This window comes from Gopherus flavomarginatus, chromosome 17, assembly GCF_025201925.1.
Source record: "Gopherus flavomarginatus isolate rGopFla2 chromosome 17, rGopFla2.mat.asm, whole genome shotgun sequence".
Classification (NCBI taxonomy): domain Eukaryota; kingdom Metazoa; phylum Chordata; order Testudines; family Testudinidae; genus Gopherus; species Gopherus flavomarginatus.
The window spans coordinates 10,006,249-10,024,241 of NC_066633.1; the positions used below are offsets into that span (position 1 = coordinate 10,006,249).

The 17,993-nt window shown below is 45.2% G+C and overlaps 1 protein-coding gene and 1 long non-coding RNA gene across 10 annotated transcripts in view; both read left to right on the forward strand.

Moving 5' to 3' along the window:
* Positions 1 to 3,774: 3,774 nt before the first annotated feature.
* Positions 3,775 to 6,354, forward strand: LOC127036105 (uncharacterized). The gene is made up of 2 exons (XR_007770016.1): positions 3,775 to 3,852; positions 6,298 to 6,354. It is a non-coding gene; the product is annotated as an uncharacterized LOC127036105 (long non-coding RNA).
* Positions 6,355 to 6,773: 419 nt separating this feature from the next.
* SETX (senataxin) overlaps positions 6,774 to 17,993 on the forward strand; it is a 67,231-nt gene continuing 56,011 nt past the window's right edge. For 2 of the 9 annotated variants that reach the window (XM_050926605.1, XM_050926606.1), the window contains exon 1: positions 14,543 to 15,097. In XM_050926605.1, coding sequence (XP_050782562.1) covers positions 15,072 to 15,097 — 26 coding nt within the window. In that variant the 5' untranslated portion in view covers positions 14,543 to 15,071. Of the gene's footprint in view, positions 6,899 to 14,541; positions 15,098 to 15,127; positions 16,389 to 17,993 lie in introns of those variants that run through there. The other 7 variants (XM_050926600.1, XM_050926607.1, XM_050926603.1 and 4 more) reach the window with 7 other exon arrangements.

Here is a 17,993-nt window from a genome sequence, read left to right on the forward strand (position 1 = left end):
TGTTCCCTAATGAGTTGGTTATGGTAGTTACTATGTACGTAACTGCCATAAGCAGTACAAATAACTTCTTTATTAATTTGTTTTTTCCTTGTCTTCATTTTGTTTGCTGCCATTAGTTTGTTAATTTTTATTTGTGTTTGATTAAACAGTTTTTGGAATGTTATGCACATTGTAAATGATGTACCGATTCTTAATACCATGAATTATAGGCTTAGAGATAGTTTCCACTGCCCGGTTGTCAAAATAGTTAATGTTTTGTTAAATATATATATTTTATATTACTCCTGTTCCAAATAGATCTTCAGAGTTAGATAATTTTGAAATGTAATTCATAATTCTTCTTAGATTTTGGAGTCTTCTATTTTGAGAGATACCAGACTGCGGAATAGACCTTTGCCCAGCCCTCAAGTCTTGTGTATGTTCCTGATAAATGCTAGGATATTAGTTAACACGAAATATACTGCAATAATACAGTTGCTTTTACACAGTAGCCAATTTCATCCATATTTCAGTTCTAAAGATTTAAAACCACAGGCACATGAACTTACTTTGCTTAGTAATATACAGTTTAAATGACAGTTAGACCTGGTTCAACTAGTGGTTTCTAGCTGATTGCCTACTTAATTGTCTATATATGGTAGACTGAGGTGTAGTTGACCAGTCTGTTGTTTGTAAAGCACTTCGTTTTTATTTTCTTGATTCCCTGGGTTTTTTTCACAATGCACTGATACGTTCTGGTGTCTTCGTTGAGTGATATCGTCTGGTGTCATCAGTCTATGGGATGCACCCTTAAACAGCTTAAGTTGGTTAATATAATACAACTTTTGCTTGTTTGTTTACATTTCTCTTGTTTTTAATAACCTATATGTAATACACAGATTAACCTAGTTTGTTTACAGCGTAATAGGGATCAAGTCTCTTATAACACAAGCTGTGCTTTTGTTCTCATTTTCTCAATTCTTTAGCACAAATAGACCAGTTTTAGATACTTTTGCAGTTATTGCATAGACATTCTTTTTCACTTAACATGGACATCACTATTTTTTCATAATAAATATTGTGCTTGACTGCTAAAATAAATGCTCACAATCTTCTGTGAGAAGGTGCACTCCTATGCTGAGCACTCTGTTTTAGCAAAAGAATTAGTAACAGAATTTTTACCCAGGCTTTCTTTTATAGTTAATTTGCTTGCGATACCAATTCCACTTTTGTTAACTGTTTAGAAGCACAAACTTTAACAACTACGACTTCCCTTTACCACATCACACCATAAAACTGAATTTTAAATGCAGGTCTATGCAAACACTTTGAGAGTATTACATTTTCATGACGTTTTGTTTGGGAGACAAAGGTAGACACCTGTTGAAATTGGTTAACTTTAATGTTTTTTGACATAACCAGACAGTATATATTATATTTGACATTTTCCATATAATATTATAACTATATTTCAATAATAAAGGCACAGACAACTTTATAAAAACCCAAACAATAAATTGACATTTTATTAATATTACCTTTACATTCATGTTGAGGTTTCCCCTTACATTTTTTCCTTTAAATAAAATTTTTTGTGATTAATAAAAGAAAATGATTTTTGTTTGCAATTTCATTATTTGTTGAGGCAAAAATATATGCATATATATTTATTACTGAGGCCTTTTTGAGTTTTTGCAAAAAAAATTGGTGGTTATTAATAATATGATGGTTATATCTAGGGCCCTACCAAATTCACGGTCCATTTTGGTCAATTTCATGGTCATAGGATTTTAACAGTTGTAAATTTCATTTAAATCTGAAATTTCATGGTGTTTTTTAATTGTAGGGATCCTGACCCAAAAAGGAGTTGTGTGTGGGGGGGGGGTGGTTTGTGAAGTTATTTTGAGGGGGCTTGTGGAACTGCTACCCTTACTTCTGCGCTGCTGCTGATGGGGTGCTGCCTTCAGAGCTGGGCATTTGGCCAACAGCTGCTGCTCTCCCGCTGCCCAGATCTGAAGGCAATGCAGAAGTAAGGGTGGCAATACCGTGACTCCCCCTAAAATAACCTTGTGACTCCCCCTGAAGCTTTTTTTTTGGTCAGGATGTCCAATTTTGAGAAACACTGATCTCCCGTGTGAAATCTGTATAGTATAGGGTAAAAGCACACAAAAGACCAGATTTCACGGGGAGAGACCAGATTTCATGGACTGTGATGCATTTTTCATGCCCATGAATTTGGTAGGGCTCTAGTTATATCCAACCATAATATTAAAATAACGTGGTATCACTTATATTTAAAAAAAAAACATTTGTTGCAACCAAATTAACATAGATTTGGTTATTTGGTTCAAATCCATAATTATTTTTAGTTTATTGATTTAATCTGACTTTAATTTGACAATTGTATTATCTTTAGTTGTTTTTTTTGTAGTTTGTTATGTCTTGATTTTATTTTTTATTGTTTAACTTTAATAAAACTTAAGTTCATTATAACATTGAGTCATAATAAGCAACTTGTCCACAACCATTGAGAATCTTTGGGCTTGGCTACACATTTGCGAGTTACAGTGCAATAGAGGAGCCCTGTGCGCACTAGCTCACTACCCATCCACAATGGCAAGGCACGTAGAGCGCTCTGACTCTGCAGCTACAGCGCTGCTGATACTCCACCTCGGCGAGTGGATTAACGTTTGCTGCTCCCCCATTGGAGCACTGCAGCATCAGTGTGGACGAGGTGTTGCATTACTGCGCTCTGATCAGCCTCCGGAAACGTCTCATAATCCCCTTAAGTCAATTAGCCACTCTTGTCATTGTTTTGAACTTGCTGTAGGAAAGCAGATATGCCGTTTGAAAGCTCCATTTCTGACAGCTGGCTGCTTATCTGCTCTGAGACAGATGAGTGTGCTCCGAGACAGATTAGTGTGGAATGCTATGTGAGAGAGAGGTGGGGGGAGGGAGGAGTCTGCTGCTGTCTGAATTTACAAGACAGCATGCTGACATGCTCTCAGCCCCCCAAAAACCCACACTCTCTCCCTCCACATACACACAACACCCTCCCTTTCACACTCCAACCCCCACCCCCATTTGAAAAGCATGTTGCAGTCACTTGCATGTTGGGATAGCTGCCCATAATGCACCACTCCCAATGCCACTGCAAATGTGGCCATGCCAGTGCGCAAGCAGCGGTCAGTGTGGACAGACTGCAGTGCTTTCCCTACTGCGCTCTCCGAAGGCAGGTTTAACTCACAGCTCCCTACATCTGCAAGTGTAGCCAAGCCCTTGGTGAATTTCAACCTCCCTCCTGCCCTCTTAAATTAACTCCTTTGGTTCTCACAAATGCCTCTTAAGGAGGACACACAAATTAATTAAATCAATGAAAGTTATGAGGTGCTGAGCATCCTCAGAATCAGGCCCTGTGGTAGTACAATAAACCTTGTTTAAGCTATAACCTAAATTGTTTTTGTCCGGTTTGTAAAGTGGAATAGCTACCTCTTTTAAAAAAAAATAGAGTAGGTGTGAAGCCTGTAACAGTAGCAAGAATTGCATACTAGAGCCAGTGTGCAATGGCAGCCTGCAGTACAAGCGACTGCTTGGAGTAATGTGCAGATATCCTGTATCTACCAGGGAACAAGAGGGAGACAGCTTGTAGAGGGAATGGGATAGGGGAAGTAGCTTATCAGTCAAGATTCCTTTCCAGCACTGGAACCAAAGAGGGCAGCAATTCTGACCCGTATTTATTTTGACACTTATGTTTCTGGTCTCTTTCACCGGCAGGACTGGATGAAGAGAAGTCTGCCACGCTGGAGAGGGATCTTGGGAAGAGAGGCACTTACTAACTCTTTCATGTCCCTGTCAATGGGACTTGAAAGGGAGGTAATATAACACCCAACTTCCTCATTCACTTGTTTATTTTGAAGAAGCAAAACATCATAGACCGCAGAAGGAAATGCTCTCATCTCACAGGTGGAGAGGAAACATGAGAAAGAAACAAAGTAATTGTAGGTAGAGCTAGAAAAACAAGTGCCACATAAAAAAAGTTAGGCCAGAGCTAAGAGAGAATCAACACTGACAAAGTTCTGCGTAGCAGGCTACGTTATAAATGAGAGCATGAGGCTCTAACAGCACTCAACAGAACTGAGTCCCCTAGAACTCCAGTGAGTCAAACAAATATGTAACTTAACATATGTTCATGGAACATTAATTGTCTCAGTGGTGGTGTAGAGAAAATCTTTGAGAATGCAAAATTATCAAAGGCTGAGACAGTGAGGTTACAAGGGATGCATCTGCAGCTAAGAGACACTTCAAAGTTGGGGAAGTGTTACAGTGGCAGCAGCTAAAGATCAAAAGGGGATTGACTGCTCTTTATCAGTAAGGGTCTAAATGTACATGTGACAGAAAAAGGATGATAGGCAAGGCTGTTAAACTTTATGTAGCTCTCCTAATGCTAGGTGTAGCCTCCACTAGTTACCCACAGAGCACCTTTTACTTGAATTAGTGCAGTCTAGTGGACAGAGACAGACCACAGGCAAGTCACTTCAGCTCTATGTTTGTTTCCCCATCTGTAAAATGGGAATAATGATACTTAGCCTCCTCTGTTAAACACTTGGAAATCTGCAGATAAAGAATATAATAGCTGGATGATGATATTCCTCTATCAGAACACATTATCAGTCATTCTCCATCGTGATGGCAGTTGCATATTGGACCCCAAGTGGGATAAATCATTCCCAAAGGCTTTGTCATCTAAGGTAGAGAGTTCCCTTAACTGCCACCGGCTTCACAAATGATCACACACAAATTAGGGGCAGACTTGAAAATCAGATTAAAACATCAATGTGATTTATTAGAGAGACAAGATAGGTGAGGTAATATCTTTTATTGGACCAACTTCTGTTGGTGAGAGAGAGAAGCTCACAAGCTTATACAAGCTCTTCTTCAGGTCTGGGAAAGTAACCCAGAGTGTCACTGCTAAATACAAGGTGGAACAGTATTTTTTATTTAAATCTCATGATTTACAACCAATCTCAAGATTTTAGGACGTGGTCTCTGATTTCACTATGCTCAGCTCTAGCATCAATATCAAACCTCACAGCAGCCCCCTGAAAGAGGGGGGTGTTATCAGCCTGACTCTGCCACTGACTGCCTCTGAGCAAGTTTAAGGACAGTTTTCCTATGGGAAATGACTCAGTGAAATGATGCATGCAAGTGTTGCATATCGGTGGTATCAGAGCTCAGTTTCTTTCTTCCATGCTGAAGAAATAGTTTGGATGTGTATGGCATCTTGAAAATGTGATGGGTTACTACCAACGCTATGCCTAAATGATAATGGAGAAGTGTCTCAAGGGGGAAATGAATTATCAATAGTGTATTAAAGGACTTGTGTGAAGCAGGGCAGCTCAAGATCAAGGGGATGAGAGCACTTTAATCTATATTACAAACTAATCACTTGTGTCTGAGTGGGGGAGGAATAGCTCAGTGGTTTGAGCATTGGCCTGCTAAATCCAGTATTGTGAGTTCAATCCTTAAGGAGGCTATTTAGGAATCTGGGGCAAAAATCTGCCTAGGGATTGGTCCTGCATTGAGCAAGGGGTTGGACTAGATGACTTCTAGGGGCCCCATCCAACCCTGACATTCTGTGATTCTAAGTTTCTCAATTTCCCTAGCTGTAAATTGGGGGCAATGATTCTGATCTTCCTCATAGGGATGGGAGATAGAATTGTGAGACAAGGCTCCGAGTTGCTAGGGTGGCACAGGCTAAGTAGGAGATAATGGCAGTGGTGTGATAATCACACCAAGCGTAGGACAGGTGGTACCTGCTCAGCCAAACTCCTGTCAACTCTCCCCTCCCTTTCCAATTGCTTCCCCAATATGTTTTTAATTCTCCTGCCCCACTTCCCCTTCATCCCCCTTTCCCTTGTACTTTCCCCTGTAGCCTCATCCACTTTCTTCCTGCCTACTTAGGGTGGCCACTCACCTGTTCCCGGAATAGTGGTCATTCTGGGAATAGTGTGGGCCCACCCCTGCCAGCATGAGCTTGTACATATGGTGCATGCAAGGTCACACCACAAAGGCAGCACCAATTTCAATGTGCACTGCCCCACCTGCACTGGCATGACCTCATATGCACTGTGCACGTGAGGTCACGCGGGTGGGCGTGGAGTGGTATGTTCAAAATGGCATATTCCCTGTCTGCTGCCAGGTAAAACTGTATCTGGATTTGTCCCAGTACCAGATGTGCAGGTCAGTTAGCAGCTGTAAGGGTTGCTAGCTCTTCTGATTTTGTCATGAGTCTCATGATCATTATTGTTTCCCTTCAAGCCCCAGCGCCGGGAGTCAAAGGGATATGTGACGATCGCAGGCGTCATTCTTAGAGAAGTTTCTAGCCCACGTGGCTGTGGAGAAAGCTTCCAGCTGTGCCCCCCCCCCCCCCCCGTGCACCCGAAAGGCTCAAAAAGCAGAAGGCAATAAGAACACCACAGCTATGAGTTTCACAGCCTCTCATGATTTTTAAGCCAAGCTCCAGATTTTTGAACATCTGGGGCTGGCAAGAGCGGGGACAAACTTGCCCCAAAGAGGCACCGTTTATGCTCCTCGTTTCCAGGGACTGGCCCAGGTTCACCCAGGCAGGCTGGTGCCAACCGCAGTTGAAACCAAGTCCTCCCAGGCTAGTGCCCGCCCGGCACCGCTCCTCCCCGCACACCTGCCGCTGGCCCTTTAAGACCCCCCCCCCGGGCGGGGCCCCTCCCGGTCAGAGCTGGGCCGCCCCGGAGGAAAAACAAACTCACTTCCGGCCGAGACAGCCGGCTGGGCCGGAAGTGAGGCGAAGCCGGGGTGGGGGAAGCGTTGGCTGGGTGCCCACCGGAGCCATGGTGGCGGAGTAGCGCCGAGGCCCGCGCCCGGAGGCTGGCGGTGGGAGGAGGTGAGGGGGCAGCCGAGGGAGAGGGAAAGAGGCGAAGCCCCCGAGCCTGGAAACGTGTCCCCCCGCCGAGCCGGGAGACCGCTCCCGCCCCCCCCTCCGAGCTTGGAGACTGCTCCAGGCCCCCCCTCGGCCTGGAGACCGCTCCCGCCCCCCCCTTGGCCAGTGCCCCCCCCTCCGAGCCTGGAGACTGCTCCCGTTCCCCCCCTCCGAGCCTGGAGACTGCTCCAGCCCCCCCCCCGGCCAGTGCCCCCCCCGCCGAGCCTGGAGACCGCTCCCGCCCCCCGCCTCGGCCAGTGCCCCCCCCTCCGAGCCTGGAGACTGCTCCCGTTCCCCCCCTCCGAGCCTGGAGACTGCTCCCGCCCCCCTCCGAGCCTGCAGGCTGCTCCAGGCCCCCCCTCGGCCAGTGCCCCCCCCCCGAGCCTGGTAACGTGTCCCCCCGCCGAGCCGGGAGACTGCTCCAGCCCCCCCCCCCCGGCCAGTGCCCCCTCTCCGATCCTGCAGACTGCTCCAGTGCCCCCCCCCCCGCGAGCCTTGAGACTGCTCCTGCCCCCCCCTCCCCAGCCAGTGCCCCCCCCCGACCCGGGAGACTGCTCCAGCCCCCCATGGCCAGTGCGGCCCCCCCAGCCTGGAGACTTGTCATAAACAGATAGCTAAGGGTTAATGTCTCTTTCACCTGAAAGAAAAAGTAACCTGAAGCACCTGACCAGAGGACCAATCAGGAAACAGGATTTTTTCAACTTTGGGTGGCGGGAAGTTTGTGTCTGAGTTCTTTGTCTTCTGCCTGTATGCTCTCTCGGATGAGAAGTGATTTCTGTTTCCTGCTTTCTAATCTTCTGTTTCCCAGTTGTAAGTACCAAAGATCAGATAGGGATTTATATGTTCTTTTGTATTTACATGTCTATAGTTGCTGGAGTGCTTTGAATTGTATTCTTTTTGAATAAGGCTGTTTATTCATATTTCTTTTAAGCAATTGACCCTGTATTTGTCACCTTAGTCCAGAGAGACCATTTGTATGTATTTTTCTTTCTTTTTTATATAAAGCTTTCTTTTAAGACCTATTGGAGTTTTTCTTTAGTAAGGAACTCCAGGGAATTGAGTCTGCAGCTCACCAGGGAATTGGTGGGAGGAAGAAGTCAGGGGGAGATCTGTGTGTGTTAGATTTACTAGCCTGACTTTGCATTCCCTCTGGGTGAAGAGGGAAGTGCTTTTGTTTCCAGGACTGGAAGTAGAGAGGGTGGACTCCCTCTGCTTAGATTCACGGAGGTTGCCTCTGTGTATCTCTCCAGGAGCACCTGGAGGGGGGAAGGGAAAAGGTTTATTTCCCTTTGTTGTGAGACTCAAGGGATTTGGGTCTTGGGGTCCCCAGGGAAGGTTTTTGAGGGGACCAGAGTGCCCCAGAACACTCTCTAATTTTTTGGGTGGTGGCAGCTTACCAGGTCCAAGCTGGTAACTAAGCTTGGAGGTTTTCATGCTAACCCCCATATTTTGGACACTAAGGTCCAAATCTGGGACTAGGTTATTGACATGAGTGGCAGCGTTGGGAAAGATAGAATCCAGAAGCCAGTAGGAATATTAGATTTTTCTTTTCTCTGCTAGGGGCTTTTTAGCAGAGAGATATAGTTTGGTTTTAAAAGGGAACCAGAGAGAATTTTTTTTTTTCTGCTCTCTCTGGCAGTTTTTGGCTTGCATATTAAGCAAGGAACCATTAAGCTGTGACAAACAGGTCTTTTGTCAGACAATAGCACTCCCATTGAGAGTCATTACCAGCACTATACACATGCAAATAAAGTGGTTTTTCTGGTTTACTTTACATTGAAAAAATTAGCAAAAGGAAGAAAGGGAAAAAGGCACTGTTGCTAGGCAGACCCCAGGAGGCAACAGAGCCTGCAGTTCAGAAGATAAACACCGGAGGGCACCCCAACACAAGAAAACAAGATGTCACGAAAACCAGAGGCAGTACAGCTCGAAGCAATGGAAAAAACAGATAGAACTGCTCAGAACACAGATGGCCAGAGATGAGGCAACTCACAAACAAGAGATGGAAAGGCTACAAAAACAAGAAGAAGCCAACAATGCAGCCCACCAACGAGAGTTGGAAAAACAGAGGGAGACCCACCGACAGGCCATGGAATTAGAAAAGGCTAAGCAACCTGCTCCAGCCAACCCTAACACCCTGCGCCAATTATTGTTCCACAGCACAGGAAATTTCCCACCTACAAGGCAGGTGATGACACCGAGGCCTTCTTGGAAAATTTTGAAAGAACCTGTCTTGGGTACAGCATCCCTGAAGACCAGTAAATGGTAGAATTGAGGCCACAGCTCAGTGGACCTTTAGCAGAGGTGGCAGCTGAAATGCCTAAGGAGAACATGAACGACTATAAACTTTTTCAAACCAAGGCCAGATACAGAGTGGGGATAACCCTGGATCATGCCGGTCGGCGTTTCAGAACCCAAAAGTGAAAACCAGATGTGTCATTTCCCAAACACGCCTACTACGTTGGGAAAAATTATGAGGCCTGGATATCAGGACACAATGTTAAAACCTTGGTAGAACTGCACCACCTCATACAAATGGAGCAGTTCTTGGATGGTGTTCCTGAGGACATAACACGGTACATACAAGATGGAAAACCCAAAAATCTCGCTGAGGCGGGGGAGATTGGAGCCAGATGGATGGAAGTGGCAGAAAGCAAGAAAGCTACGGTCAAGGGGAACGAATACACCAGGGGGCACACAGACCATAAACCCTACAACCGAGGACAGCCAAAGACCCCACATACAACCCAAGTAAAGCCACAGACGCCCTATTCTTCCACCTCACCAGTCTCCAGTAACTCACCTCGACCCAGTGACCCATCAGATGGAAGATGCTTTAAGTGTAATGAACTGGGACATATCAAGGCCAACTGTCCAAAGAATGCCATCTGAGTGCAGTTCATTACACCACCATCACAGGCCCAGATGCCTCTCAAATACCCTTGGAGCGAAGGGAAAATTTGAGAGTGGGCGGAAAGAAGGTTACTGCGTGGAGAGAGACGGGGGCACAAGTGTCAGCTATCCACCAATCCTTCGTAGACCCCAAATTCATCAACCCAAAGGCCCAAGTGACAATTTACCCCTTCATGTCACAAGCTGTAGACTTGCCTACAGCTGAACTGCCTGTCCAGTACAAAGGCTGGTCAGGAATGCGGACTTTTGCATTCTATGACAATTATCCTATCCCCATGCTACTGGGGGAAGACTTGGCCAACCAGGTGAAGCGGGCCAAGAGAGTGGGAATGGTTACACGTAGCCAAACCAGGCAAGCTTCCAGACCCATTCCTGTTCCTGAGCCGTCCACAGAGGCCCCGTCTGTGTTACCAGAGATCCAGACAGAGGTAGTGGACCCGGATTCCATGCCAACCACTGAAGCAGCCACAGCACCTCCAGTCCCAGGCCCGGAACTGGAACAGCAACCAGTACCAGCAAGTGCAACCCCATCTTCAAACTCAACGCCAGAGGGCGCCAGCGAGCCAGAACTGGCAGAAGCAACATACAGCCATACCCAAAAGGCTCAGCCCGAGCCTGAAATACCCTCAGGTGCACCAGCAGAGAGCGGTTCACCAGCAACAGAAACAACCCCATCACCTACATCGCTTCCAGAGGGACCAAGCCCAAGTCCACAGTCTGAGGAAGAACTGGTAACCCCAGCCTCAAGGGAACAGTTCCAGACTGAGCAGGAAGCAGATGACAGCCTTCAGAAAGCTTGGGCGGCGGCACGGAGCACCCCACCGCCTCTCAGCTCTTCTAATCAATCCTGGTTTGTTATAGACCAAGGACTTTTATACAAGGAAATTCTTTCTGGTGGACACCGGGAAGAATGGCAGCCGCAAAAACAGTTGGTGGTTCCAACTAAGTACCGGGGGAAGCTCTTAAGCTTAGTCCATGATCATCCCAGTGGCCATGTGGGGTGAACAGAACCAAGGACCGGTTAGAAAAGTCCTTCCACTGGTAGGGGATGGGCAAGGATGTTGCCAAGTATGTCCGGTCTTGCGAGGTATGCCAACGAGTGGGAAAACCCCAAGACCAGGTCAAGGCCCCTCTCCAGCCACTCCCCGTAATTGAGGTCCCATTTCAGTGAGTAGCTGTGGATATTCTGGGTCCTTTCCCAAAAAAGACACCCAGAGGAAAGCAGTACGTACTGCCTTTAGTGGACTTTGCTACCTGATGGCCGGAAGCAGTAGCTCTAGGCAACGCTAGGGCTAACACTGTTTGCCTGGCCCTAACAGACATCTTTGCCAGGGTAGGTTGGCCCTCCGACATCCTTACAGATTCAGGATCTAATTTCCTGGCAGGGACCATGGAAAAACTGTAGGAAACTCATGGGGTGAATTACTTGGTTGCCACCCCGTACCACCATCAAATAATGGCCTGGTGGAAAGGTTTAATGGAACTTTGGGGGCCATGATACGTAAATTCATCAACGAATACTCCAATAATTGGGACCTAGTGTTGCAGCAGTTGCTGTTTGCCTACAGGGCTGTACCACATCCCAGTTTAGGGTTTTCACCGTTTGAACTTGTGTATGGTCACGAGGTTAAGGGGCCATTACAGTTGGTGAAGCAGCAATGTGAGGGGTTTACGCCTTCTCCAGGAACTAACATTCTGGACTTTGTAAGCAACCTTCAAAGCACCCTCTGACACTCCTTAGCCCTTGCTAAAGAGAACCTAAAGGATGCTCAGGAAGAGCAAAAGGCCTGGTATGACAGACATACCAGAGAACGTTCCTTCAAGGTAGGAGACCAGGTTATGGTCTTGAAGGCGCAACAGGCCCATAAGATGGAAGCATCATGGGAAGGGCCATTCACGGTCCAAGAGCGCCTGGGAACTGTGAACTACCTCATAGCATTTCCCAGTTCCTCACTAAAGCCCAAAGTGTACCGTGTTAATTCTCTCAAGCCTTTCTATTCCAGAGACTTACAGGTTTGTCAGTTTACAGTCCAGGGAGATGATGCTGAGTGGCCTGACGGTGTCTACTACGACGGGAAAAAAGACGGTGGCGTGGAAGAGGTGAACCTCTCAACCACCCTGGAACGTCTGCAACGGCAACAAATCAAGGAGCTGTGCACTAGCTTCGCCCCATTGTTCTCAGCCACCCCAGGACGGACTGAACGGGCATACCACTCCATTGACACAGGTGATGCTCACCCCATTAGAACCCCACCCTACCGGGTGTCTCCTCATGCCCAAGCTGCTATAGAACAGGAGATCCAGAACATGCTACAGATGGGTATAATCCACTCATCTACCAGTGCATGGGCATCTCCAGTGGTTCTGGTACCCAAACCAGATGGGGAAATACGCTTTTGCGTGGACTACCGTAAGCTAAATGCGGTAACTCGTCCGGACAGCTATCCAATGCCACGTACCGATGAGCTATTGGAGAAGTTGGGACGTGCCCAGTTCATCTCTACAATAGACTTAACCAAGGGGTACTGGCAAGTACCGCTAGATGAACCTGCCAAGGAGAGGTCAGCATTCGTCACCCATGCGGGGGTGTATGAATTTAATGTCCTTCCTTTCGGCCTTCGAAATGCACCCGCCACCTTCCAGAGGCTGGTAGATGGTCTACTAGCAGGACTGGGAGAATTTGCAGTTGCCTACCTCGATGATGTGGCCATTTTTTCATACTCCTGACCCGAACACCTACTACACCTGGAAAAGGTCTTTGAGCGCATCAGGCAGGCCGGACTAACTGTTAAGGCCAAAAAGTGTCAAATAGGCCAAAACAGAATAACTTACCTGGGGCACCAGGTGGGTCGAGGAACCATAAACCCCCTACAGGCCAAGGTGGATGCTATCCAAAAGTGGCCTGTCCCAAGGTCAAAGAAACAGGTCCAATCCTTCTTAGGCTTGGCCGGGTACTACAGGCGATTTGTACCACACTACAGCCAAATCGCTGCCCCACTGACCGACCTGACCAAAAAGACCCAGCCAAATGCAGTTAACTGGACTGATGAGTGTCAAAAGGCCTTTACCCAACTTAAGGCAATGATCATGTCTGACCCTGTACTCAGGGCCCCGGATTTTGACAAGCCATTCCTAGTAACCACGGATGCATCTGAGCGTGGTATAGGAGCAGTTCTCATGCAGGAAGCAACAGATCACAACTTCCATCCTGTCGTGTTTCTCAGCAAGAAACTGTCTGAGAGGGAAAGTCACTGGTCAGTCAGTGAAAAGGAATGCTACGCCATTGTGTACGCCCTGGAAAAGCTACACCCATATGTTTGGGGACGGCGGTTCCAGCTACAAACTGACCATGCTGCACTAAAGTGGCTTCATACTGCCAAGGGGAACAACAAGAAACTTCTGCGTTGGAGTTTAGTTCTCCAAGATTTTGATTTTGAAATTCAGCACATCTCAGGAGCTTCTAACAAAGTAGCTGATGCACTCTCCCGTGAGAGTTTCCCAAAATCTAGTAGTTAAAAAGTGTTCTTAAAATGTAGAAGTCTGTTAGTTATATACTTAGTGGTATATGTAAAGGTGCGTGTTTTGTAGTAATCTGTTTATTTTAAAGTTCTGGAAGGAAATCGCCGCCAGTGAGCTTCCCCACTGTCTGCAATTTGGGGGGGCGTGTCATAAACAGATAGCTAAGGGTTAATGTCTCTTTCACCTGAAAAAAAAAGTAACCTGAAGCACCTGACCAGAGGACCAATCAGGAAACAGGATTTTTTCAACTTTGGGTGGAGGGAAGTTTGTGTCTGAGTTCTTTGTCTTCTGCCTGTATGCTCTCTCGGATAAGAAGTGATTTCTGTTTCCTGCTTTCTAATCTTCTGTTTCCCAGTTGTAAGTACCAAAGATCAGATAGGGGTTTATATGTTCTTTTGTATTTACATGTCTATAGTTGCTGGAGTGCTTTGAATTATATTCTTTTTGAATAAGGCTGTTTATTCATATTTCTTTTAAGCAATTGACCCTGTATTTGTCACCTTAGTCCAGAGAGACCATTTGTATGTATTTTTCTTTCTTTTTTATATAAAGCTTTCTTTTAAGACCTATTGGAGTTTTTCTTTAGTAAGGAACTCCAGGGAATTGAGTCTGCAGCTCACCAGGGAATTGGTGGGAGGAAGAAGTCAGGGGGAGATCTGTGTGTGTTAGATTTACTAGCCTGACTTTGCATTCCCTCTGGGTGAAGAGGGAAGTGCTTTTGTTTCCAGGACTGGAAGTAGAGAGGGTGGACTCCCTCTGCTTAGATTCACGGAGGTTGCCTCTGTGTATCTCTCCAGGAGCACCTGGAGGGGGGAAGGGAAAAGGTTTATTTCCCTTTGTTGTGAGACTCAAGGGATTTGGGTCTTGGGGTCCCCAGGGAAGGTTTTTGGGGGGACCAGAGTGCCCCAGAACACTCTAATTTTTTGGGTGGTGGCAGCTTACCAGGTCCAAGCTGGTAACTAAGCTTGGAGGTTTTCATGCTGACCTTCATATTTTGGACGCTAAGGTCCAAATCTGGGACTAGGTTATTGACAAGACTGCCGCCCTTCCCTCGACCAGTGCCGCCCCCCCCCTGGGGGGGCGGGCCCTGGCCGGGGGGGTCCTGGAGCAGTCTCCTGGCTCCAGTCCCGTCGACCAGTGTGCCCTCCCCACCCCTAGTGCCTGGAATCTGCCTTTGCTCCCACCCTGGCCAGTGCCCCCCTGAGCCTGGAGACTCCCTGTACCCAGACCCTTCTCCCACCTGCTCCCTGCTCTCTTGAACCTGGAGACAGCCCCCATCCTGGCCAGTGCCTTCTGAGCATGGAGACTGCTCCTACCTCAGCCTCCTGTTCCCTTCTCGCCTGAGCATGGAGACTGTTCTTGTGCCAGTACCCCCAGAACATAGAGACTGCTCCCTTGCCAGTCTCCTCAGCCAGTGTCACCCTCAGTATGGAAATTGCCCTCTCCTCTATTATTTTCCAACCTCTTCCCCACAGATATGCAGAGCTAGGAAGTAAATTCATATGCTTCCCCAGATTCCCATCGCACTCAGTTTTGGAGGTCAGCTCAAATCCTTACCCCTAGCAGAATTCCTCCTTTTGCAGAAAACATATGTACACTCCACCCTCCTAGGAACTGGGCCCTAGGTGCCAAAAAATCCCTCTCTGTTCTTCAACCACTCTCTTCCTGTCTTCCCTGCCGTGGAATAGATGAGTGCCCCTCTGCGATGTCTTCACCTGTAGCTGGTGTCAGGTATCACTCTCCCCATCCTCAGACCAGACCTTTCCTTTCTTCCTGAACTAGCTGAGACTTACCAGACATTCCTGAGGCAACACTCCTAGAAAGCACACTTACTCTGTTCATGCCCTAACATTTTTTTAAAAACATTTAACGTTTTTTAAAACACTAATGGTCCTGTCCTGTTCCATCCCACAGAAGTCATCTTAAGCCTATGGAAAGCTTAATGTTAGATGGAGGCATCTAGTTATTTTGAAGTATATTGTATAAATGTTGCTGAAGTGCCTTTAATAACTCTTAGGCAGCATCTCCTGGTTTGTCCAGTGATGTGGAGCAGTTGGTTACACTGTAAGGAAGCCACTTGCATGTTAACAACTTGCAAGGGGGTAACATCTGCCTTACAGGATTCTGAGAATTAATTAGCCAGTACTTATAGTGACTTGAACATAAGTTTTCGTAGATAGTTACGGTTGAATTCTATTTTCTATTCTAATCCTTTCTGTTTGGTTGCTCATAATTTTAAAACTAATTCCTGAGGTGCTGAAATTTTCATGGCTTGCTCTCAATCTGCAGGTGATTTAATCCATTTTTGGAAAAACTGAACAAAATTGGGTGCATTATTTTTAAGTTTTCAATCAAAAAGTTTGTGTATGGGCTAATTCAATGACTTAAATAAAATATAACAAACTTAGCTTGATTTGTAGATCTCATTGAGATAGAAGAAACAGAACATATTTGAAGAATATTGGTTCATTAATTTTAAAGTTAAAAGCATGTAAATAGGGAAACTTTGTACATGCTTAGTAGGATTTTGCTATATGTCTTGACAGATGGATCCAAAAAGATACAGCTCTTAAATGTTGGCGTGCTGAATCACTTTCAATTGAAGGTGTTAGTCAGAATTACTTCTCAATGATTCATTAATTTTGGCTATCTGTGCACCTATGCTTAATGTATTGCTTTCAGCATGCTTTGTGCTGGAAATGTATTAAAAATCATGTAAGATTTTATTTTTGGCATTCGTAGAGGTCATCAGGGAGAAGATAGTGTTCTTGGTTTTGCTTGGGCTTTAAGTAATAAGCAACTATTGTAATTGTTGCAAGATTGTTAAATTAACTGGATACAGAAATCTAAGAACTTTAGACAGTAGGTGCAACCTGTATGGAAAAGGAAGACTAGGGTATGTCATGAAATAAAGGAATTGGGGCATTTTCCTGTCTATGATAAACAGCGATATAAATATAAATAGAAGTGAGGTCATGCTTTGGAACAGAATGAAGATGGATCTTCCGCAAAACCTGTTTTGGTAAAGTATTAACTCATTCCTTTCTGTATATGCTGCTGAATCTTTGACTAATAATCTTTTGATTACTAAGCTTGCATAAGCTTTGGTTTTTTGACCTATCATAACACTGATCATCGAAAACTGAACCCTAAAACAGAAGTGATTTAAAGTCTGAGAACGTGTAGTGTTAGAGATGGTGGAGATTTTGAGATGGCCTTGTTTTGATTTTCATGTTTGAAAAGCAGTGGGGCTAAGAGATCTGAATTCAGAAGGTATCATGCAGCATGTAACAGAGGGCCTTGGAGATTGGAGCTTCTGGGCACTACTGTAATAACAATATTATTAAATATTTATTAATGTGTCTAGCAAATTAAGTTTTCAACAGACAATGATGTGCCCTTGCCTCATTGAGTAAGATATGCAGTGAATGAAGCAAGACTCCGTAAGAGGCTTGCTTTAATAATTGTGCACCTTGTGCAGGATAAGACATTCTGGTTGTGCTTAGACAAATAGTTTCAGATTATAATTTAAAAAAAAATCTAGGTAATTCCTTTAACACTCTCTCCAAGATTTTGTTAAAGTTGCAGGTTAGTTCTCAGAAGTCAGGAAATGCTGGATTATTTAGTGCAAAAGCTAATTTGGGCGTGAGAATATTTGTAAAAATATACTTGACTTGGTCTTCCTTTGTTGCTGTTGAAGATGGTTTTTATTTTTTACTCTGCCAAGCTGTGTTTGGCATCCTTATATTGCTATGGAAAATATTTTGATAATGTCATAAACAAAACCATATGACTTAATTGCAACATCAAATAGGAGAAGATGAGTTGAGAGGATTGCCCCTTGTTTAGACATAACTCTTGTATCATTAACAAGCCAGTGATGCAAATGATAGAAAAATGTGATAAGTGATTTATATTTAAGATAATTAAAACTTTCTCCAGTATGCATGTTAATGTTCATAAAAAATGGTATAAAATGAGGGAAATTAATTCATTTTTAAGCCAATAGACTTCCCTGGCTAGGTCAGCAAGATGAAACCCATGCATGTTTTTGTTTAATTGGGGAATCTTACTAAGTTTTTCTTTTTCACTCACACTTCATGTTCTCTCAAAGTCCATATCGGTGCTGGGCTTCTCTGTTTGGAACCATGTTCAAACATATTCCAGCAAAGCCCACAGAAATGAACTTGTCACAGTTCCGTAGTGGTGTTCTTTGGCCCGGTTACAACACAATTCCATTTTGTAGTGGAGACCTAGGCAGCGACTTAACCTGGTAATGGAATTCAGTTAACTGAAATTTAAAGTCTTACCTAAGTTACATAACCAAGACAAGCCCTAAACTGGTCCCCAGATGTGGTGTAGACAGGCCCTGAATTAATTTCTGTCATGATTTGGTCACCGTTATGACTCTTCACATGGTGGTGGTGGTGGCACTTTAATCTTAGGTTTTCTAAAAACTTATTAAGTATTTAACATATACATCATAGGACTCTCTTCTCTCACCTGGCCTCCATGAGTGATCTCTCAATGTGTACTTAGTCCCAGTAATTTCAGTAGGGCTGCTTGACAAGCAAGGTACACCCCAATGTGTGGACAACGGTGGCAGGATCTGACTTACGGTTTACAT